Genomic DNA, 24,324 nt, shown 5'->3' with positions numbered 1-24,324 from the left:
AGGGGTACAATGCTTCATTCATGTCAGAAATGCCAGATTTCAGAGGTTCCAACCATTTATTGTTTAAAAAAAATAGCTGGAGTCCAGTTTTAATTGTCATTCCTTTGCCCAGCCCCATAGGACCTCCAAACGAAGCCGGCTTGTTTGTGAAGAAGAGGAACGTCAGATAAACACCAGATCACCAAAAAGAAACCAGAAAACGCCCATTGTGCCACAGGTCAGTTTTGGCCACCCGGATTTGTAGATTGATTGATTGATTTTTTTTTTTTTGCTATTCAAAAGCAACCTGCCAGAAAAGCAGTGATTGGTCTCAGTTGAGTCACGTTTTCCCAACTCTGGAAGTGTTGATAGTTTTGGGGTAGACCCATCACTGGGTGTTTATGCTGCCTAGGTGTCCTCTATCCTAGAACGAGTATAATCACCAGTGCCAAAGAAAACTAGGAAGTACAATATGTAAGTGCACCAAAAAATCTTTGAATTTTTTAAAGGATAAGTTCACCTTTCATAGCCTTTTACATGTTGCACCCATATTCAGGATTTTCTCCCCCTGCCAGCTGTCAAAAAAAAAAAAAAAAAAAAAAAAAAACGCAGCCATGTCATTTTCGCAGTCCTCTGTGAATGTGAATACTACATGTCCTGACAGCCTTAGCGGCTGATGGCTTGTACTTATCTATAAACTAACACAGCACTGTTATCGCTGTGGTGGTTTGATTCCTCCTGTCAGTCAATCGGCTTTCCCATATGAGGTACGAGCAAGCGGATACATTGACGGGTCTACAGGAGTCCTGTGATCATGGGTGCAATACTTTATGGGCTCCTGCAACAACAAAGGCCCCTTTCACACTTGTGCGACTTGTCCTGTGACTTGGGACTGCAAAGTTGCATGACAAGTCATATCCTATGATTTTTAATGAGTACCATTCATATCTTTGCGACTTCAAAGTAGTCCCTGTACTACTTTGATCCGACTTTGATGCGCGTTGAGGTCCATAGACCTCAAGTTTACACAGGCATTCCCTGGCATTGCATGACTTTCAAGTCGCAGCAGTGTGAAAGGGTCCTAAATGTACGTTTGTTTTACCCGCAAAAAAGTGCATTTATTTTTGTCAAAAGGTGAACTTCTCTTTTTTTTTTTTTTTTTAACACCTTCCCATCCAGACTATAGCAGAATGACGGCCGGGCGGGGGTTCCATTGTTCTGACTGGACGTCGTATGTCGTCCTTCAAAACAAGCTGCTGTGCATGCCCTCGCCCAGACACATCACATCTCCGATCATGGTAAAGAGCCTATGACCTATCCCATCATAGCTGATCATCATAATTGGGAAGTACTGGTTATCAACATTCCTCTACTTGAGCTGACAGGGCATGCATAAAGGAGAGCCGATAAGTGGCTCTCCTAAAAGGGGTGTCTGCACTGATAGTTTGTGCATTGATTTATCAGTGCAGCCCCATCAGTGGTGCCTGCCAGTTCCCCCCAGTTGTGCCCTTTCAGTGCCTCCTCCATCAGTGCTGCATATCGGTGCCCATCACTCCCTCATCAGTAAAGGTGAAAGATTACTTATTTACAAAAATTTGTAACGGAAACTAAGAAACTTTTCTGTCTTTTTAAATTTGTTTAGCAAAAAATAAACTCAGTGGTGATTAAATACCACCAAAACAAAGCTATAACTGTCTCAAAATTTAATAGTTTAAAAAAAAATATCGATGCCCTCCGCTGAGACCATCTGTGGAAGGCAATTCCACATCCTTGCCGATCTTACAGTAAAGAAATCGCCTATGTAGTTTAATGTTAAATCTCTTTTCCTCTAATTTTAATGAGTGGCCCCGTGTTTTGTTAAACTCCCTTCTGCAAAAAAGTTTTATCCCTATTGTGAGGTCACCAGTATGGTATTTAGAGAATAAAATATAATTGGAACGATCGGCCAGTAACAAGTACATCAGTCATAATTTTGCAATGTAAAAGGGTCCCCAGAGCACCCGATGAGGGGGATAGTATGTAATATAAGCAACTGTAACAATGTCAAAGGCTCACAGGGGACAGAAAAAAAAAACACAGGCGGGTAGCAGCCATTTTAACGGGGTCAAGACCAAGGAAGGGGGTCCAGGCAAGTTAGAAACAAAACATTGCCTAATGGCCATGCCTACTTGGCAGCTTCTCAAAAGCAGAGTAATGCAGCCAAATATACCAGAGAGTGGTAAGTGTTCCACATTGTCTAAATCTCTCATCTGCATCTCCTCCATCAGCATAGTACTGTTCACTATATCGATCAAAAAAGATGGAGAGGATGTGGACTTCCAGAATCTGGAAATAAGCTGCCTTGCAGCTAAAAGAAAAAAAATCTGGTAATATGGATAGTATGACAGCTCATCATAGATCTGTTTTACACCTGGAAGATTATAGTCCAAAACGTTGAAACGTGTAGATTTTTGGTATTTAGGTTTGGTGGTAAGGAACATTCTACTTTTTAACTCATTGCTGTGGGTATACAGTGGCTCTTCTCTTCAGTTTTTGTATTTCTGATTCTGTGCATTGACCACAACTTCTGTATATCAAAAAACTAGAAAATCCTTGAGCATTAGACATCCCCTTTATTTATATTGTATCAGCATATTTTGATATGCTTTACACAGTACACACACCATGTTTATGATGCACACCAAACATCCTTACTCCATGCAGATAGTGTCCAAGGTGGGTATGAAAACCGGGACTCAGACATGCAAGATGAGTGCTATTGTAATGACTGGTAGTGGCTTGACTATATATCCTGGAAGATCTTTTGTACGGATTTACAAACTGGGGCTTAAAATGTTTTTTGCTTTTCTACTAGAAGTTTACATCTACCACAACTACGCCGGTGAAAAAAGCATCTCAGAAAATTGGCTACAGGCTGCGAAACCTACTGAAACTACCCAAAGCACATAAATGGTGTATATATGAATGGTTTTATTCCAATATCGACAAGTGAGTATTTTGCTGACTAATTTGCATCTGCAGCTCCACCCATATAACACTAATCATGTCGTATTACACACTACCACCGCACTTAAGAGGATTCTTCATCTTTTCAGAATTATTCAAATCACATAGAAGCTGCTATCATCATAACATTAAAATTAATACACAGTGATCTGGTCACAGGCTGCTAGAAGCTCCCTCTGTACTCTTTATAAGGAAAATGCCTACAAAATTCTCTACTTCTGGTACCTAACCCCCCGGATGTCCTGCATGCCAATTTACCACACTAGTTCACAGGGACAAAGGCACCCTTCTGCATATATTTTGGACTTTTCCACTAATTACTCCATTCTGGCACTCAGTTCTAAGTCGCCTTTTTGGAGTGCCTATCCCCATGTCACCAAATTTTGTCCTCTTGGGCTTCTCCCCACTGAAAAATTCTAAATCTTATAATAAACTGCTCTGTCAAATTCTAACGGCTGCACAGTGTCTTATTGCCCTAAATTGGAGGCAATGCTCGCCTCCGTCCTGTGACGCACTTTATGGAAGTGTCAAGGATGTGGAACTGATGGAAAAAAGGACTGCTAGAATACAAGACAGGATAGAAGCCCATAATCATATTTGGGAATTGTGGCATCTCCAGGAAGACCCCCCCCCCCCCCCCCCCGGAATCGGTAAACAAGCTGATGTGCTGACATCTCTCTCCTCCTCCTTTTTTTTTTTTTTCCCCAATCGTCTTTCAGGACAGCCACCTTAGAGAGACACCGGCTCCTCCCCTCTGAGGAAACACCGCCTTCATTTTCATGATTTAAGCCTCCTCCTCCCTTCGTTCCTCAGTTATGGTGTTTCCTCCGGCGGGGAGACATCGCCAAGGAACCTGAAGGCTGAATTCGGTTGGTGAATCTGAAAGCTATCCGAGCGGAGCCCCGGCCTCGTTCGGCTATCCGACCATTTATCGGTCGGTCCGGGACAGTCCTATCAGCGGGGAGCTGAAGTGTTCGTACTGTCCATATACCCTAAACTTCGCTTGGGGAAGCAGGAAGTTTATGGGGTCGTCTGTTCGTTCACCCGTGGGTGTTTCAACGGAACAAACAGTCCAGTCGGCTGGGGAAGCTGAATACTCGACTGACCTTTACACGCACTCCAATCTTCGCTTGGGGAAAGCAGGAAGTCTTTGGAGAGGTTCATCCCTGCGTTTCGCCCAGTGGGGTACTGAACGAAGGCATCCAGGGCCCCCCTGTGTATGCAGCCGGCTGGGAGCTGGAAGCCGGACCGGTAGGCGGGCGACGTCAGTTCCGGTGGGGGCGGACCCCTTCGTTCAATCCGCGTCTTCCGGTTCCGGACGCGGCACGTGAAGGGGAACCTAGCGTTCGGCTGGTGCAGCCTCTCTTTCTACAGTCTGCACAGGTAGCTGTTGGAGGCACGTTCGTACCACGCTTCCTCAACGGGAGAATGTCCGAAGCAGAGGCTTCAAGAACTCCTGGAGATAACAGCACCAGCCACTCAAAGGTAATAGCCCTGGAGAGGGGTTCCCTTACCTTATAACCAGTAGCTCCACTGGTGTGTTTTCCCCCTAGGTGGTCGGGGGGAAGGGCAGTGCATCTGGGATCCAGGTGGAGATTGATCCTAGGAGGGGGCACTCCCCGTGGTTCTCTTAAGTAGTGCTGGTGTTTCTTTTCTTTTCTTTTTAAAGTTTATGCTGCTCTCTCTCTTTTGCTTCAGGTATCTCAGAAAGACTTAAGCAGGTCCCCCCTTGGCTCTTGGAGGAAGTGTCCTTCATGTAGAGCCTCTTTGGGGAATTCCTGGTTCAAGGCACTTTGTAAGGAGTGTTTTAAAGGCCTGGATAGCTCAGTCCGTAGCTCTGTTTGGGTGCCATTAGAGAGCAGGCAGCAGAACAGGGTGCAGATCTGGCGGCTTCTGTAAAGGTTTCAATGCCCTCAGCTCCAGAGCACTCTTTTCACCAGCACAGCAGAGTGTTCCACCTAACCCAATGGTTGTTCCTCCCACAGGTTAGGGAGAATCCAGAGGGTTCCAGAGGGAAGTTGAGGAAGAAGTGGACAGTGCCGTCTCAGACTCCCAAAGGGAGACTGAGGGTGAGGACTTGGATGGGGAACCCAAAAGAACCTCACGGTATAAACTTCCCCTGGATGAGATGGAAAGGCTCTTGAGAGCTGTCCAAATCACTTAGGAGGCACTGTCACCCCACGTTCAGATGTACTAGGGCCTAGGGGGAGCGGGTGTTCCCGGGTCATGACGTCTTGATTGATGCCATCAAGGATGGCAGGATCCCGAAGGAAAACTTTTCTTTTCTGGTGCATTAAAGCAAAGGTTTCCTTGGGCGGAAGAGGAGGCTCTCATCTGGAATAAAATCCCCCGGGTTAGATGCGGCCTTTTCTCAGATGTCCAGGCATACTGACCTGTCCTTGGGGACATGGGGGCACTTTTAGACCCTATGGTTTGAAGATGCCTGGGTTTTACCATAAGGAAATCTCTAAGCCTACCATAGCAGCCACAGTGGTGGCTCGTAGTATAAAGTATTGGCTTATCCAGATGAAGCAATGACGGCAGAGGAGTCTTTTCTATCCTCCTTTTCCCGTGCTGCTTTAGGCATTGGCATACTCTGCGGATGTTTCGGCTTAATTCATTCGATGGTATGCAAGGTCTGACCAACTCAGCCTGGAGGGCCTTAAGGCTGTAGACATGGCATAGGGACAGGGCGTCCAAATCAAAGCTCGGTGGAATTCCTCTTTAGAGGAGACCTGCTGTTTGGGCCAGGTCTTGAAGCAGTGCTATCGCATGGCTTATAAGAAAGAGGCCTTTCCCCTTAAGAAAAAAATAGGGGGAGCAGTTAAAAAGGGTCCTTCTTCCCCCAGTGGGAGATGATCACCTCCAATCAGTTTGTGTTGGGGATCATCAAAAGAGGTTACCGTGTGGAGTTTTCAGAGCTTCCCCCTTTGAGACTCCTTGTCACTGAGCTGACAAAAGGTGCCTTTCTTTCCTCTGCAGGAGTTAGAGGAATAGGAAGTGGTAATAAAGGTCCCAGCAGATTAAATAGGCAAGGCTTCTATTCTCTCATTTGGGGTTCGCAAGCCTGTGGAAAAGTTCAGGCTCATCCTGAGCCTGAATCGTCTGGGTGTCTTGGTCACCTACAGAAGTTTTTGGTTGGTTTTAATCACGGGGTGAGGGCACCTCTTCCACCAAAACTGTTTCAGGGCATCGATAGTAAAGGATGCATACCTGCATATTTCCAACGCAGAAAGCCACCAGCGTTTCCTCATGCTGGCAGGGATAACCTCGGTAGGGGTGCTACACCTTCAGTTTAAAGCACTCCCCTTTGGGCTATCCCCTTCTCCCTAGAAACTTCTTCCCAAGGGGGTCACCTTCCTGAGTAAAGAGGGTCAGGTTGAGCTTACTGACATCCACGCTCCTAGCTGTTCAGTGGACGGGGTTACGTTACTGTCGTCTGCAAGCTATTCATCTTGAAGGTTTGGGGCCACAGTAGAGGGCCTTAGGACTCTTTGTTTTCGGTTCTAACTCAGGTAAAGAAGCCAGGAGCGGTGGCGTGTGACAATGCGCGCCGTCTCCCAAAGGCGCAGTCTGCGGTTGGATTGCGTATGTCTGAGTTCTAGTCCACCCTGTGTCAAATCACGAGGGTCTCTGTTGCTAGCTTTAGCACGGTAGCTCATGACTGATCACCGAATGGCAAAGGTCACAGCTGACAGTCCCGTGCTGGCAAGGTAGCAGTGAGTAACCGACTTAGAGCATTGAGATAATACTACATAGCCTGTATTTTAAAGTCCCTTTGGTGGGATAGGGGAGCATGTTTGTCACAAGGCCTAGAGTGGATTTGGCCAATATCCAAGAAGGAGGGAGTCAAAGAGACCCTCAAAATTGGAGGGAGTTGAGAGCAGTAGATCTGGTTCTCAGGACCCCGTAGAGAGTGCTCTGGGGACATTAGGTAGCAGTCATGGAGACAATCCCTTGGCAGTGGCTTACGTCAATAAAACGGGGGCTTCTGGAGCAGAGCCTTAAGGGCCTTAGCGAAAAGCCACCCTCAGATGGGCCAAATGTTAAATTCCTGTCCTTCCAGTGATCCGGTGGAAAGGAGAGCAAATTCAGGTATTAGATGCCTCAGCAGGAGAACGCGGGGAGAGAGCAACCAGGTTCTCAAACAGGACGTTTTCGAAATGATCACCCGGGGGAGGGGGATGCCCTCGATAGACTTCTTTTGCCCCAAGGGAAAACGCGAAAGAAGCCATCTCCTGTTCTATGAGCAGGGGAGATGGGATGTCGGAAGCAGACGCACTAAGCACAGAATTAGGATTTCTCTAGGTGCTATGCTTTCCCCCTTCCCGTCCTGATTCCCGTCTTGATTCCTGCAGAGTTGAGGAAGTTCTGGTGACTCTTTCTAATCGCACCTCATTGGCCCAGGAGGCCGTGGGTCTCCATTCTTAAGGGCCTGTCGGTGGAACTCCCCTGGGTTTTTTCCCAGTGTCCAATCTGCTGCCCCCAGGTGGAACCTTGCAGCTTGGCTACTGAGGAAGTTCCGAATGGCAAAGGGGTCTCAGACTGTTAGTAGCCACTCTTTTGAATGGCAGGTAAATGGAAGCTCAGACCATTTTTTTGAGGGTATAGAGGCGGTTCAATAGCTGGTGCTCAGAGAACTCCTTCAAGGAGCACAGCTCGGGGGCCGTTCTAGAGGTCCGGCAGTCAGGGGCAGATAAAAGGTTAGCCCCGAAACATTGGAGAGTCAGGTATCCGTTTCAAGCGTGTTTCTGAATAGACTTCTAATGTCAGACCTTGGGATAGTAAGGTTCTTCAGAGCCTTAAGTAGGTGAAGACCAAGCCTTTGGTCGCCCCCTTCCCAGTCGGGATCTTGCTTTAGTTTTACAGGTTCTCACAAGGGAACCTTTTGAGCCGTTAGAACCTTGCTCGTTAAGATTGATCACTCCCAAAACTGTATTTTTGGTGGCAATCACTACAGCAGGGAGAGTAAGTGACTCGAAGCCCTTTCTATTAGGGCACCTTTTTTACCTAAGGTAGCCTCTAGTTTCCATAAGAATACAGGAGATTGTGCTACCTACTTTCTGTTCGAATCCAGTAGGAGAACAGGAACACATGTTTCACAGATTAAGATGCTAAAAGATGTGTTCTTCATTATTTGGATTGCACAAGGTCAGTTCAAGAAATCTGATTCATTTTTTGTGTTGTTTTCTGGGGCTAGGAAGGGTTCCAAAGCCTCTAAACGTACGAGAGCTAGATGGTTAAGTTAGCCATTGGACAGGCGTACGTGACAGGGAGGTTAGGTCCTCCAGTTGGGGTTAGAGCACACTCAGCCGGGGCAGTGGCAACTTCTCAGGCAGAGTGGGCTGGGGCATCTCCTGCACAGATCTGTAGTGCTGCAACGTAGTCCAGTGTTTCTACGGTTGTGAAACATTATAGACTGGATCTTCTGTCAGCCAAAGAACAAGCCTTTGGCCGTATAGTACTGCAGGCAGTGGTCCCACCCTAAGGTAATGTACTCGCTTATCCTCTCTAAGGTGGCTGTCCTGAAAGACGATTGGGGAAAAATGGAATTACGTACCGGTAATGTCCTTTTCCAGGAGTCTTTCAGGACAGCACCGGTTCCCACCCAAATTGTTTGCAGATCATCGGGAACTCATTACATGAGGCCGTCAGGTAAGACTTAAAAAGTTTATTTGTTTGACGTGTTCTTGTGTCTCCCCAGTTTGGCCGGAGGTACTCTGGAAGAACTGAGGAACGAAGGGAGGAGGAGGCTTAAATCATGAAAATGAAGGCGGTGTTTCCTCAGAGGGGAGGAGCCGGTGTCTCTCTAAGGTGGCTGTCCTGAAAGACTCCTGGAAAAGGACATTACCGGTACGTAATTCCATTTTTTTTTTTTTTTTTTTTCGAACTTGACTGCTTATGTTTTATTTCAGGTATAACATCCTTTCCTGCATGCTATTATGATATACTGCTCCAGCAGTAATACTGTTCTATTGGGACATTTTTGTTTCTAGAAGTTCAACTAGATGTTGTTGTACTTTACACTTGCTATCACAGTGGGTGCTCTCTGTGAACATTATGCTCATACTTTTGTGTGATTTATTTTCTTTCATTTTTATCTTTGAAATTGAAAACCAATAAAAATTATTAAAAAAAAAAAAAAAAATGTAATACACAAAAAGAAAAACAACTGTATTGGTTTCCTCCAGGCAACTCTATCATGCAAAAAATATCACCAAGTGACAAAGATTAATCCACCTTTTTATAGTGACCGAGATTTATATATTTATAGTAAATATCAGTCCCACATAAATCTATAGTAGGAAATCCTGCCGATGAAAAGTCCCCTTTCATAAAGCGCAGTGTCCAAATTCCAAAAAGTGCTCTTAATTTTCTAGGTCCACTTCACCACAGTACACTAGTGACATCCACTTCCCTTTTTGATTCAACGTTCGTGACTATAGATAAAAAAAAAAAAAACATGGCCATCACATCGCAAATGAAGTTCCCCAATGCGCTAAACCAGATTGTGTAGAAACAATACAATGCTAGGTCCGCAAGTGTGGTGGGACGCGTGATTTCCTACTATCAATTTGCGTTGGACTGAATTTTTATATAAATATATCAATCACTATTAAAGTGGATTAATAATCTGTCTTCTGATATTTTCCCTTTTGGAAAGAACTGTAGGTAATATGTTAGAAGTTTCTTAGCTTGTATCTAGATTTTGATCCATTTGATTGGTACATTCACCATCCTGACAAGCCCAAATCAAGACCTCCCAAACTTTTTTTTTTTTTTTTGCTTCTGTTACTGTGGGAATTTGGTTAAAGCTTCCTATTTCTGGTTGTAACCCCATTGGAAAGCTTTCCCCTCATCTCCTGTCCCTTTTGACACACAGGAAATGGGTGGAGTGGTTGTCACCAGGACAGTAAGATAAGGACCGCAGTAACCTTGACAGATGTTTTAACAATATTATAGGTAATTTTGCCTAAGCAGTAATCTGCAAAATGTCTGTAGATGTCTTGAATTTCTATTGAGAAATAGCAGCGCACTTGCTGGTATGATTGTGCCTAGACACTTCTGAGCCTACAGCCTCTTAGTATATCTGCAGTGTGAGACTAACACACTCTTGCGAACCAAGGATATGTATGTGAGCCACTCAGGCTGGGAATGAAGTCCTATGACCACCGCTGTGGGTGCTAGGTTGTCTATGCTCCAAAAAATGGCAGCATGCATACTGTATGATAGTGAATGTTAGTCTCAGCTTGGACCCCACCAGGCCACACCACCAACACGTTTCACTCCACCTACCAGAGCTTACTCATTGGCTGCTGCTCGCTAGAATATCTCCTAAATGGTTCTGGTTTAGAAGATGTTTTGCTTACAGGTTTATTTTAAGCTTACCTGTAGGTAAAAATCAGAATGAGGGTTTACTGCCATTTTAACAGTTGACACCAGCTGCGACTTAAACTGGTACCAAAAAAAGCCTCAGTGGTTGCTATACCTTACTATATGTTCTGTATTTAGTAAATGAAGGATGTTGGTATTTGTCTTTTAAAATTTGCACATTACATCCATACAATGCCTTTTCTAAGGTAATGTCTTTTCTGTTTGCAGACCCCTCTTTGAAGGCGATAATGATTTCTGTGTTTGCCTAAAAGAGTCTTTCCCAAATCTCAAGACCAGGAAACTAACCAGAGTGGAATGGGGCAAAATCAGACGGCTTATGGGGAAGCCACGAAGGTAAACCAAGATGTCGAAGTGTAGAAAAGACTACTGAACGCCTGCTTTGTAGTGAGTCACTGTTGGCATAAGCATGCAGGATGGACATTTCAGACTTCACTGTCTCCTTCCTTGTTCCACATCATTGACCGATGAGTTAGTGAAGTCAGATGTCAGAATGACAGCAGTAAAGCCTGCACATTTATGGTAACCTCCCATTTCCAATCTGTCTGCTTTTAACTATACGTAAGGCTTGCGTCAGAAAAAGACTGCTTCCAGCTGGCCAGGTCCGAAAGCCTTGCATCCATTGAATCCCCCTTCTGATACCAGGAGTGTTTTTCAAACTCTGAGCAAAAGCCCTGAACAGTTATTCATTCAAATAGTGACCACTTCTCTGCCACCACTGCTTCTGTACTGTTCCTCCGCACTGCATGCCAGCGGCTCCTAGGGGATGGGGTCGGAGAGATTGGGGTGAGGTTAGATGTTCAGTATGGCAAGCTTAGGGGTAGGTTAATAGGAATATTTCTCATGTTTACCAACCCCTAAATGTAAATTGGAATGCTCTGCTTTTTGTTCACTCATAATGGCAGACAGAGGCGTAACTAGAACCTTTGGGGCCCTGGTGCAAGAAACCATGATAGGGGAGCTCCCTGACCCACCCCTCCATCCGAGCCTCAGGCATCCATGGGCATCCTCCCAGAACCCTGCTTCCCATGTGCCCCTGGGACGTGCATCCAGCGCAATCACGCAACATCAGTGCTGCCTATCAGTACTTGGTGCTCATCAATGCTGCCTACTGGTGGCTCCTATCAGAGAAAAACACATGCACACAAACTTCATCACATGCCATGTTTCCCATACCGGATGTCTGCTTTTCCAATTTATAAAAATAGTGGGTGACAGCAGACCAAGCGGTCCTTCATAAGGAATATAGGGTGTGTAGTGGGCATAGAGCAGTGCCCATGACCCCAACATGTACAGTTTGTTCCAAACAAATGGAAATAACAGGGAAAAGAGGAGGTTCAGGGGCTCGTATAAGACATTACAAGGAGGAAAAAAGACACAGTAAGAGATTTATGAAAAATTTATTTCAGAACCATTAGGCAGTGACGTAAGGATTATATTTGGAGAATAAGGATGTTTAGTGTTGCTTTAATCCCAGCGTCATACTCAAAATACTGCCCTACTGAACCTTATTTATACCCTTGTCGCACCATACCTGTTGGCCTGCATTTTCTGCACCCTACCACACATGTATGGTGTAAAAACGGTACATAAATACATTTTTTATATCTGCAGAAAAAAAACAGCTTAACAGACTTTGGTCTGTAAAAGTCCTTAAATTGTATTTCCAACCCAAACGTTGACCCAAACGTTTGCTTTTTTAATTTTGGGTACAGTGGTGAATGGATCTGGGGTTCAGTTAGTGTTACTAAACCCACAACAGTAAAATCGGTCTGTGTATTTATTTCAGGTACTTATATAGCGCCGTCAATTTACGCAGAACTTTACATATATATTGTACATTCACTTCAGTCCCTGCCCTCAAGGAGCTTACACTCTAAGGTCCCTCACTCGGATTCATACATACACATACTAGGGCCAATTTAGACAGGAGCCAATTAACCTACAAGCTTGTCTTTGGAGGAAACCAGAGTACCCAGAAGAAACCCACTCAGGCACAGGGAGAACATGTAAACTCCCATGTAGTAAAGCATGCTTGTTATACTTATTCCTCCGCATTGTGTAAAAAGGCTGTTTGATCCTGTATGCACAGATCCTCCTCCTCTTCCACTGACTCCAAAATGGGTCTGGGTCTGGATAAGACTGAGTCTATGGACTCAGGCTGCACATGCTGAGTTTAGTGTGTATTGCTAGAGAGGGTTTTTTTGGTTTTGTTTTTTTCTTGGGAGAGTGAATGTGATGAGCACAGGGCCAATCTGCACAGTCCAGAGTGTCGGGGGTCCTGTATCCTGATAGGACAGTCTGTGCAGTGTGAAAACTCCTCCTAGAGACTTTAACCAGGCACTGATAAAAAAGTCACAAGACTGCTATATATTGCTGATGAGAAAAGGTATTTAGCAGTTTTTATTTCCTAAAATGATTTCATTTCCATGTACTGTGGGAGATCAGATCTAGTGAATGCGGGGTCCTGGGTGTAGTAACACTTTGAGAGGTTTTTCCATTCTTCCGGCTCTGTTTTACTAGACATAAAGTAAGCAATCCTCTTCAACAGCAACACACAGGAAATTTTGTGCTTTTCTTTGAGTAGGGCAAGTCCAGATTTATTTATTTTCTGTTTTCTGGATTGAGTCCCGCTTTGGAGAGCAGTAAATACCTGACCCCCTTCATCCAAAATGTGAAAAATGTTTTTTTGACTTTTTTGAAAATGTTTTATGGTCCTCCTTTCTCTTCTTTCATCAAGGCTGTAGATACTAAGTTAATTTATCTTTCCTGAAATTTTTTTTGATCCCTCAGGCCTGGTTCACACCTATGCATTTTTTTTAGTGCATCTTCAGTTTTGCAGAAACACACTATAGTCCATTTAACATGGTTTCCTGTGGGTCACATTTACACCTGTGCACTTTATGGAAAGGGCCCAGGACATTTTGGTGGTTTTTGGTTCCATAGACTTTAATGAATTAAAAATGTGTATTGAAAAAGGCAAAATCTACCTGGAATATGCAAACTGCAACCTGCATAGGTGGGAACCAGGCCTTGCAGTATTTTGGTTGCCTCTGTCTGGAGTCTCATTGTACCTGTTGCCAGCTGAATTGTGGGATTTGCCTGCATTGCTGCTGTGATTAAGCTGGCCATAGATGGATAGAATTTCAAGCGAAACGTCTTATGCCGCATACACATGATCAGAAATTACGCCAGAAAAAGTCCGGTGTGAGCTTTTTGTCTGAAATTCTGACCGTGTGTATGCTCAATCGGACTTTTGCTGGTGAAATTTCCGCCAGCAAAAGATTGAGAGCGGGTTCTTTATTTTGCCATCTGAAAAAGTTCCTATTGGAAATTCCGTTCATCTGTATGCAATTCCGATGCGCAAAAAAACACGCATGCTCGGAAACAATTTGACGCACGCTCGAAGCATTGAACTTAATTTTCTCGGCTTGTCTTAGTGTTGTACATCACCGCGTTCTTGCCGGTCGAAAGTTCAGAGAACTTTTGTGTGACCGTGTGTATGCAAGCCGAGCTTGAGCGGAATTCCGTCGGAAAAACCATGCAAGTTTTTTCCAACCGAAATTCCGCTCGTGTAAGGCATATTCATCAGAAACATTCATTTGTCCGAAAGATTGTTTGTTTGCTTTTTAACATGATATTGGAATGAATGGACCACATACACTGTTAGAAATGTGTTCAAAATCCTGCTCTTTCAAATTTAATCCTCGCTGTGGTTGAAAATGAACATCAATTTGACCCAATAATTAGAAAAATTAACAAACTTTCTTAGAACCTTCTTTTCCTGGGCGTTTTTGTTAGAAATTCTACCCATCTATGGCCATGTTTAGCAGTACATTTTGGAGATGAGTAAACAGATCTTTATCTAAAATGTACACACATCTGTATCGCATTCCACTGCCAGCTAGCGTCATACAAAGGTTTGAGAGAGCGTCTGAAGGCAGACTGCTTCTGCTATATTTTCCCTTTAGAAAGCCCATAATGCTTTGTGACTGTGGTGGCTGCATTCATTTTGGGGTTTTTATTTGGATCGTTTTCCCATATATTATTTAGTGATCCTGCCAGTAAGTCTCTCTCCTCCATTTTATTATTATTTTTTTTTCCCCCAACAGACCAAGCTGTCCAGCAATAGTGCTGGACAGCTTGGTCTGTTGACGGGGGAAAAAAAAAAGAATAAAATGGATCCTCAGTTCCGTTTAAAGTGGAACGGAGGTCTTCTCATAATAGACTGTGAGCAGGCAGGCTAATATTGCAGAAAATACATGCAGTGTCCCTTCTGCGTTAGAAAGCACCAGCCTTGTCTCAGTGTGCTGGGATGACTGACTCTTGCACATGCCGGTCTTGCTGGCCAGTCAAGATACCAGAAGACTGACACCCAGGGGCAAGATGCTGGCGAGGGACTCTAACTGCTGGAGATTAGGTAAATTTATTAACTATAGTTCTGCTTAAACACTGACAGCGTTGCTTACAATAGTCCGCTTTCATTTATTTATGCAAAAACTTTATACCAAAGGGATGAAAACTTGTTGTAACTATATAAAAAGTGTGTTCGCTTGAGTTCAGCTTAAATTTATTAGTCAAGTCTGTCTAGATTTGCAAATGCTTCTAACACTATGATGAGGAAGAGATCTGGTCTGCCTCACATCCATTAACCAGTTCCCGACCAGCGCACGACGATGTACGTCAGGAAAATGGCACGGGCAGGGTAAATTGGTGTACAGGTACGTCCATTTGTAATTGCCGCCCTGCCATCGCGTGCGCGCCGGTGGGCGTGTCGGTCGGGACCCCCGTGAGCCCCGCGATCGACGAATGGGGATATGCCAATGTAAACAGCATCTCCCTGTTCTGCCTAGCAACAAGTGACCCTGATCTCTGCTCCCTGTGATTGGAGCAGAGATCAGTGTTTACTAACACAGCCCAGCCCCCCACAGTTAGTAACATGCCCCTAGGACACCTTAACCCCTACACTACCACCCCCTGGTTAACCCCTTCACTGCCAGTGTCATTTACACAGGAATCGGTGCATTTGTATAGCACTGCTTGCTGTATAAATGACAATGGTCCCAAAAATGTCCGATGTGTCCGTCATAATGTCGCAGTCACAATAAAAATCTCTGATCGCCGCCATTACTAGTAAAAAAAAAATTTATAAAAATGCCATAAAACTATCCCCTATTTTGTAACCGCTATAAATTTCACTCAAACCAATAATCGCTTACTGAAATTTATTTTACCAAAAATATGTATAAGAATACGTATCGGCCTAACCAGGGGGAAAAAATAATTTTTTTTATGTATTTTTGGGGGATATTTATTATAGCAAAAAATGTGTTTTGTTTTTTTTTCAAAATTGTCGCTCTATTTTTGTTTATAGTGCAAAAAATAAAAACCGCAGGGTTGATCAAATACCACCAAAAGAAAGCTCCATTTGTGGGTAAAAAAGGACGCCAATTTTGTTTGGGAGCCACGTCGCGCAATTGTCAGTTAAAGAGACGCAGTGCCGAATCGAAAAAAGTGGTCTGGTCTTAAGCCAGTAAAATGGTCCGGTCTGAAAGTGGTTAAAATCACCTTTTATTCTATCATATTCCAAATCGACACTCCACAGTACAATAATTGAGGGAAAATGGCACACTTTCTAACGCGTTTCACACCATCCGATCTTAATCATAGCTTGCTAGCTAACACTACCCTCTCCAGGTTGACAGTGCTGCTGTCCATGGATGGCTCCATTGTTCCTCCATGGAGTGGAGCCACTCTGAGACAGGAAGTGTTAATGGCCAGATCACCAGGTGAAAAGGGACTAAAAGAAAAATAATGCAGGCACCGCATTTAAGGATTGGTAAGCTGCAATATGTTACATTTTTGTTTTTGGGTTTAGATAACCTTTAAATCTGCTGTACAACAAATGATGACTGGCATTTTTTAAAATGCACTCAAAGTAATGCAGATTTTTAACACTGGTTACAGAAATTATTTAGCAGGTTAAAAATTTTGTTTTCTTAAAACGATTGCAGTAGTTTTAACAGAATAGTAAGTCTTCCTGGTCTGAAACAGAGCTCTCAGCCCTGAATGTTCTTGGGAATGTTCATAAACGAATCTTTGTCCAAATCCATGAAATATCAGCCAGTTTACAGAAAGCTTTGCAGATGTGCTTTTTCTATGTATTACATTTGTATTGTTGATGTTGTAGATGTTCTGCTGCATTCTTTGAAGAAGAGCGATCGGCTCTGGAACAGAAACGACAGAAAATACGGCTCTTACAGCAGAGGAAAGTGGCAGACGTTTCCCAGTTCAAGGATCTGCCGGATGAAATCCCCCTCTCTCTGGTCATCGGAACTAAAGTTACAGGTAACGTGTGTTTAAATGTTTACAGAGGAATCTTCCTAGTGAATCAAGGAGCGTGTGTGTGTGTATATGTGTATGTATATACAGTTGGTAAAGTAAGTCTTGAACATGTCATAATTTTTTCTAGCTATCGGGTTGAGGTCAGGACTCTGTGCAGGCTAGGTTCCTCCACCCCAAACTCGCTCATCCACAGTATATTGCCAAAAGTATTTGGCCACCCCCTCCAAATCTTTTGGTTGAAAGGGGGATTATGGTGTGGGGTTGTTTCTCAGGGCTTGGGCTTGGCCCCTTAGTTCCAGTGAAGGGAACTCTTAATGTGTCGGCATACCAGGACATTTTGGACAATGTCATGGTCACAACTTTGTGGGAACAGTTTCGTGATGGCCCCTTCCTGTTCCAACTCGACTGTGCACCATGTAAAAAGCAAGGTCCATAAAACTTGGATGAGTGAGTTTGGGGGGGGGAGGAACTTAACTGGCCTCCATAGAGTGCTGACATCAATCTGATAGAACACCTTTGGGATGAATTAGAGTGGAGACTGCGAACCAGGCCTTCTCACCCAACATCAGTGCCTGACCTCACAAATGCGCTTCTGGAAGAATGGTCAAACATTCCCATAGACACACTCCTAAACCTTGTGAACAGCCTTCCCAGTAGAGTTGATTCTGTTATGGTTGCAAAGGGTGGGCCAACTCAATATTAAACCCTACGGACGAAGGCTGTGGCCACGCTGATGTGGCCACGGGTCACAGCAGGGGGTCCGGTGTGTCCCTGTTCACAGATTCCGCTGCAAAATCCGGTCCAAATTTTTCCCTGAATTTACACCTGAAAGGGAGCCAAAGAAGTACAGGACCTTTTTCCTGTGCGGACTGCTGCCACCCCGGAGCTGTGCGAACTGGCTCCATAGAGAGTCAGTCACTCTCCTGTCATGCAAATTGGATGCAGGGAACTGGCGGGGAGTTCATATGCATGTAAAGACAGGTGTCATTTGGCTGTGTGTGTGTGTGTGTGTGTGTGTGTGTATATATGTATGTGTATATATATATATATATATATATATATACTAATGATTGGCAGTGTAGCTAGGTTAGACTTGTGCTAATTGTTTTAGAACAATATAGCTGAAACTCAGACAAGGTAATGGTTAAGCTCTGGAAACACTGATATAGACAATTTACTGATGTGAATATTACAGTCTCAAGTCAAAGAGTATTGGTATGTGTTGCAGTGAATAAAGGGAGTGGTTAGGCTGCTCATTAGTGTCTTGGCATGACACATCTTCAGTCAGAATTTTCTAGGCTGATAGCACTGAAGAATATTAATATGCACCCAATCTTACTATGAATAAATTGGTGTCATGGCCCTGCCCCTAAGGGGGCCATCACCACTGTGCCTTCATTTATTGTTTATTGAAATGGAGAGTGGAACTGATGTCATCACGTCAGCATTGCTCTATTCATCAGCAGAGGACTGCCCTGGACAGGCGGTAAAGAGGAAGACAACCTGGTAGGTCATACGACCACCCTGTAGATATCTTAAGTGTTTGAAAAAAAAAAAATACACTGTGTAAAGAGGGGCAATTGGGTGGGGGCCTAGTCTGGAGCAGGGCTTTAACAATAATGTGGTGTTTATTAGACTTCACTCTGGCAAAGGCCAGTGAAAGGGATGTTGGTGCTTGTTCAGAAGAGTACCTTTTCCATTAAACATTTCATGTTCTAAACAAGTATGGTGTGTCTAGCTCAAAGCTGGTTTGTTTTCCATCTTCCCACAGCTCGGTTACGAGGAATACACGATGGCCTGTTCACTGGTCAGATCGATGCTGTAGACACCCAAAATTCCACTTACAGGGTCACATTTGATAGAAATGGACTTGGTACACATACGATCCCAGACTATGAAGTCCTGGTAAGTTTGCTTTGTGCGCACAGCTGTGTCATTTACAGTTTACCTTGTAGAGTTCCTAAAGAAACTATTCTTCTAAAATGTAAACTTTAAGTTGATTCATTCTGCTAAACACTGGCATAGCTGTCTGTCAGCGACAGGAGATGAAATCTTCTCAAGAGCTATCCTGGTCTCTGAACCTACTTGACTTTAAAGCAGGGTGTCCAACCTTTTGACCATCTTGGGCCACACATAAAACACGCTGACAATGATAAACAGAAAACATCTGGCAGATCACTAGTTAACAATCACTGTTCTAGATAATGTACCTATCATCTAACTTTTTTTTTTTTTTTTCTAAAAGTAAAAGAACAACATAAAAATAGACCCATATTTGACAGTTTTTGATAAAATAACTCATCAATATCTGGTTCCATGGATGTAGAAATTCTCAATGAATTCTCAAGGGGCTCATTAGATATTTTGGTTCTGATTTTGCCTTTCATGTGCTGCATCCTTAACCACTTAAGGACTGTGCCTCTTTTTCAGATTCGGTGTTTACAAGTTAAAAACTTTTTTTTTTTTTGCTACAAAATTACTTGAAACCCCCAAACATACATTTTTTTTTTTCTAACACCCTAGAGAATAAAATAATGGTTGTTGCAATACTTTGTCACACTGTATTTGCGCAGCGGTCTTGCAAGAAGACACTTTTTTGAATTAAAATAAGACAACAGTAAAGTTAGCCCAATTATTTTTTTTTTATATTGTGAAAGATATATTACTCCGAGTAAATTGATACCCTACATGTCACGCTTCAAAATTGCGCCTGCTCGTGGAATGGCGACCCACCTTTTATCCTTAAAAATCTCCATAGGCGACATTTAAAAAAATTCTACCGGTTGCATGTTTTGCGTTACAGGTTTGAACACCGTTTTCATATGCGGGCGCTACTCACGTATGTGTTCGCTTCTGCACACGAGCTCGGCGGGACAGGGCATGTTTTTACAATGTTTTAAAAAAAAATTTATTGTGACGCTTTTATTCGTAGTACAGGGAATGTAAACATCCCCTGTAATAGAAAAAAAGCATGACAGGACCTCTTAAATATGAGATATGGGGTCAAAAAGACCTCAGATCTCATATTTGGACTTAAATGCTCAAAAAAAGTGCCTTTAAGAAGTATGGTTGGAAGTGACGTTTTGACATGGCTTCTTCCCTGCTATGGTGACAGGTGGGGGCAATCTTCCCCTCGCTCGTCTCCATACCTGACAGGAGAACAGACGCGGGGGCCCTCTTCCACCTTTGATAAAAGTGATCTCGCAGTGAATCTGGCGCACAGACCACTTTTAACTTGTAGCTGACCGAACACAGGGATACCAGGGTTATGGCAGCTAGCTCCCCAAAGTAGGGACGTACATCGGCATGTGGCGGTCAGCAAGTGGTTAAAAATAGTTGCTCACAAATATAGGTGCTGCCATAAACTGATGACATGAATAAGGCGTGATTGTGAAGAATGGGATATTTTTCTTTGGGAGTCCAGTGAAGAGACACTGTCACATTTTTCTTCAGCTGCATGTGATTGCTAAGTAAACCAAATTTTTACAAACAATTCCCCAATAAAATATCCGCTTTAAGTTTACATACTCTGCTCAACCACCAGAAAATAATAAAGGCTCACTCAAATCTGCTCACTGTTTCTAGTCCTGGCTTTGTGAGACAAAGCATTACCTAACTTGGTCATACTGTAGGAAGATCTAAATGTACATAACTGATCTAAACCCGGAGATTCTCATACGGTTTGAATCACATACAAAGCATTGTTCTTAAACTGCTTTCCCATCTGGTCATTACCAGCTAAAATATTAATGGAAGCCTAAGCTATTTGATTACTTTTTATCCTTGATGCCAGGGACATCTGCTTTTTAAAGCAGACCTGTATTGAGGGATACCTGAGATATCAAATAGTTTAAGGCGAAAGATGCATTTATTGCAGTCTCTCCTATTGTCAAGGGGTACGAGTTAATATTACCAGCCTGGACTACTTAAATATGTTGGAGATGGGGCAGCCCCACATGAAGTCCTCCAGTGGGAAGCTGCCAAACATCTGGATCTGGAGGACTATGTAAGAGGTAGTAAGATGACTACAAGCAAAAATCAGATGTAGTTTTGTCAGAACAACATTTTCCATCATGCCAGTTTGATATCTGTTGTACATTGTCAAAGTAAAGAAAATATTCTCTCCTTTCCTGGTACATGTGTACCAAAGGCTTAATGGTCATCAATCGTAAGAATTTGCCTGCCCAGTAACATTAAGCATGCATCTAATGGGTTATATACTAATCACACAGTAACAGGTGCTGGAGCAGCAAGCGTATTAAAGTTATTGTAAAGTCATAAGATTTTTTTATCTTGCATTCTATACATTAAGGTAAAAATCCTTCTGTGTGCAGCAGCTGCCCCTAATGCTTACCTAAGCCCTCGCTGTGTCCAGCGATGTCCAAGTGTCTCAGCAATCCGGGACTCTTCCTCATTGGCTGAGACACAGCAGCAGCACAATTTGCTCCCGCTGCTGTCAATTAGTCAGTTGGCCCATCAACAGAGAGGGGACAGGGCCAAAACGACAGCTCCATCTCCATAGCAAGATGCTTGCTGTTGGGGCACTCAACAGGAGAGTGGGGCCTGGAGAACAGAAGAGGCACAAGAGAAGGGGATCTGGGCTGCTACATAGAGCAGGTAAGTATGACATGTTTGTTTGTTTTTATAGAAAAAAAGACTTTATAATCACTTTAACGTCTGTTTAAAAATAATGTTTGGAGGTTTTAAACTGTAAGTTCACCTTTTCAGCAAAAATGAAAAGGTGAACAGAACCCCCTCTCAACCCAACACCCCACTGCATTTGCATCTGTGGGTGATGCCCGATCTGACCACTCAGGAATGCTCTGTCCCATCATGGCGCCCATAGGGAAAGAAGAGAACAGTTCAGTTTTTGAACCGCAGGACTGCTGCGCCAGGCTGCATAGACTGTGAAACTGCGTCGCCCACGGAAGTTAGTGCAGTAGGGACACAGTGGGTGGGAAGGGAGGGTGTAGGTAGGGTGTTTGCTTTATGAAAAGGTGATCACTAACGCTTTTATTTGAAAGTTTGTAACTTATGCACATCTTGCAGAGCAATGAGCCACATGAAACAATGCCCATCGCTTCCTTTGGACAAAAACAGCGGCCTTCCAGAATGTTCATGACTCCACCACGGTTACAATACCCTCCACCTGTCCAGTCACCCATTATGGTAAGTTTTTTTTATTTTTTTATTTTTTTTCCATAAATTTTGTAGAAATAAGGACAATGAGGAAAGTTAAATAATAGATAATTGTAGCATTAAGGCTAAGCTGCTATGCAGCGCTGTATTCATAAAATATTAATACTAGCTACGCAAGTAGGGATGGGAGGGTTGTTACACTGGGAAATGTTTTTGCAGTTAAAATTTCTGCTCTCAATTTGCTTCCACTGTGCGTCTATCTGTTTCGATTTACCATATGGCAGCATGTTCTTTGTTTTGTGATGTTTGTTTTATACCAAATTTTAGGAAAGTGATACCCTGTTGGCACAATCTCCCTGGAAAAGCAAATCGTCCAGCATAGAAAATAACACAATAGGGGGGTTTCCAGTGGAATTTCTTGTTCAGGTGGTAAGTAAATTAGAACTTCATACTGGAGTATTTGCAATATAACATTCTTGGTTTGCAGTTGTAACCTTTTCAATGTTAATTTTGGCGTCGTACAAAAATGTTTTATTTTTTTTCTATTTGAACTATTTTTGATCTCTATTTTTAACATTCATGGTTTTTGTTTGTTTAGACGAGGTTATCAAAGATTCTTATGATCAAGAAAGAGCACATCCGACAACTAAAAGACATGAACACAGAAGCAGAAAAACTGGTGAGTCTTGATTATTTTGCATGGTCAGTTTCAAACACTGCATACCCCCACCCATAGTGAACTTGAGTCCAGGTTGTACACATTTATAAATATTAGCAAGAAGCAAATGAACTTTAAAATATGTTCTTGGCAATCTCTGTAGCTGCGGACACTGTGGTGCATTTTATCCTCAAAAGTTGACAGCACTGACTTTTTAATTCAAGTTCTCATTGGAGCTCGGTTCACCCTACTTCCCCATCCCAGCAGTGACTTTGCGCTGACTACACCTCCTATCCTCGGCAGTGATTCAGCAGTATAGAGACTGGTATTTTGGGCAGTAAGTAGGCTGTGGCCCTGAGACAGATATTTTTTTTTGCAAATATAATTTTATTAGTATTTTGAACAATGAAAACAGACATTGGGAAAGCCCCAAAACAAACAACAGTAAGTAAAACAGGAGAGACGAAAGAGGTCGCAGCCTCACAAACATGCTGTATAGGTATTGGCATGGGAACATATAGATTATCAGCAAAACATGTCCTACCCACTGGCCTCGGAGGCCAAACCCTCCAGGCCAGGACGGCAAAGATGCCCCCGCCTCTTCATAGGAAGCAATCATGCCGAAGCCTAACCTAGCGCTTTGGCATAAGGTCATTGTGAGCATGGTCGGAGTCGCGGCCAAAAGAGAGAGTGAAGATTGAGAAGAAAGTGAAAGAATAACAGAGAGAAGAGAAAAAAGGAAGGGAGGGGCGGGTGGGGAAGGAAGAGTTAAGGGGAAGAGGTGAAGGATAAGGGGGGGGGGGGCAGGGCGGGATCGGCTTCACCTACACGGTATGTCAGGCCCCAGTGGCAAGTAAATTAACGGCCAAGTAAAGCTTTACCCTCATCTGAGTATACAAACACGTTCCAGAGAGACCAAGTCTTTCGATATGTCTCCTGCCGATCCTGGGCTGTAAGCACCAGGTCTTCCAGTTTATTTATATCCTCCACCTTCCTTACCCACATCGCCGCTGAAGGCGGCGTCTGCTGTTTCCAGAGCAAGGGGATACAGGACTTGGCCGCATTCGTTAAGTGACGTAGTATCGATCGTGCGTATGTCCTAGGGGGTATGTCCGAAACATGCAGTAAGAAAAAGGCTGGGTCATTAGGGATCCGCCAGTCGGTAAATTTGAGATATGGTCCGGACCGCGGCCCAGAACTCCGAAAGCTTAGGGCAGGACCAAAAAACATGAAAAATTGTGCCCCTCCCTTCGCGACAGCGCCAGCAGTACTCGGATGCGTCAGGGTAGATAAGGTGAAGGCGACTAGGCGTCAGGTACCATCGGACCAGAATTTTGTAGTTCGTCTCTTGTATTTTGGTACAGATCGAGGACCGCAGAGCGAACCGCAGTATGTTGTTAATTTGTAGTTGCGTAAAAGTGCGGCCTAGGTCCGTTTCCCATTTAGTAATACCCGCGATATGTGGTGGTTGTGTAGGTGTATTGAGTAGAATGTACATTTTAGAAAGGATTCGGGAGATCGGTTCAGTGTCAGAACAGTATTCTTCAAAAGTAGTAAGTGGTCTGGTATAGTCTAGGGGGTTCGGGAGAGAATGGAGAAAGTGATGCAGGCGACTGGCGTTCCAAAAGTCCAGACCATACGGACCTAAGGGGTCCACAAGATCCGGGATGGAAGTCTAGTCATCCCGCAGGACAAAGTGAGAGGCCATAGAAAGACCGGAGTCCCATAACGGTCGAAAATGTGCCCGAGATAGCCCAGGAGTAAAACAGGGGTTACCTAAGATCGGAGTCAGCGGGGACGCCGTG

General features: G+C 43.7%; 1 protein-coding gene across 3 annotated transcripts in view; it reads left to right on the top strand.

Moving 5' to 3' along the window:
* LIN9 (lin-9 DREAM MuvB core complex component) overlaps positions 1–24,324 on the top strand; it is an 85,141-nt gene that overhangs the window by 44,051 nt on the left and 16,766 nt on the right. For 2 of the 3 annotated variants that reach the window (XM_077485853.1, XM_077485855.1), the window contains exons 4-11: positions 113–217; positions 2,834–2,967; positions 10,588–10,713; positions 16,568–16,725; positions 18,494–18,627; positions 21,772–21,891; positions 22,189–22,290; positions 22,460–22,540. In XM_077485853.1, the coding sequence (XP_077341979.1) occupies positions 113–217; positions 2,834–2,967; positions 10,588–10,713; positions 16,568–16,725; positions 18,494–18,627; positions 21,772–21,891; positions 22,189–22,290; positions 22,460–22,540 (960 nt within the window). The remainder of the gene's footprint in view (positions 1–112; positions 218–2,833; positions 2,968–10,587; positions 10,714–16,567; positions 16,726–18,493; positions 18,628–21,771; positions 21,892–22,188; positions 22,291–22,459; positions 22,541–24,324) is intronic. The other variant, XM_077485854.1, reaches the window with a different exon arrangement.

Source organism: Lithobates pipiens, unplaced genomic scaffold (genome assembly GCF_037356315.1).
Source record: "Lithobates pipiens isolate NorthernLeopardFrog02 unplaced genomic scaffold, aLitPip1_a1.2 Scaffold_18, whole genome shotgun sequence".
NCBI lineage: Eukaryota > Metazoa > Chordata > Amphibia > Anura > Ranidae > Lithobates > Lithobates pipiens.
The sequence above is the reverse complement of the archived record's forward strand: the minus strand, read 5'-3'. Positions and strand labels throughout refer to the sequence as shown.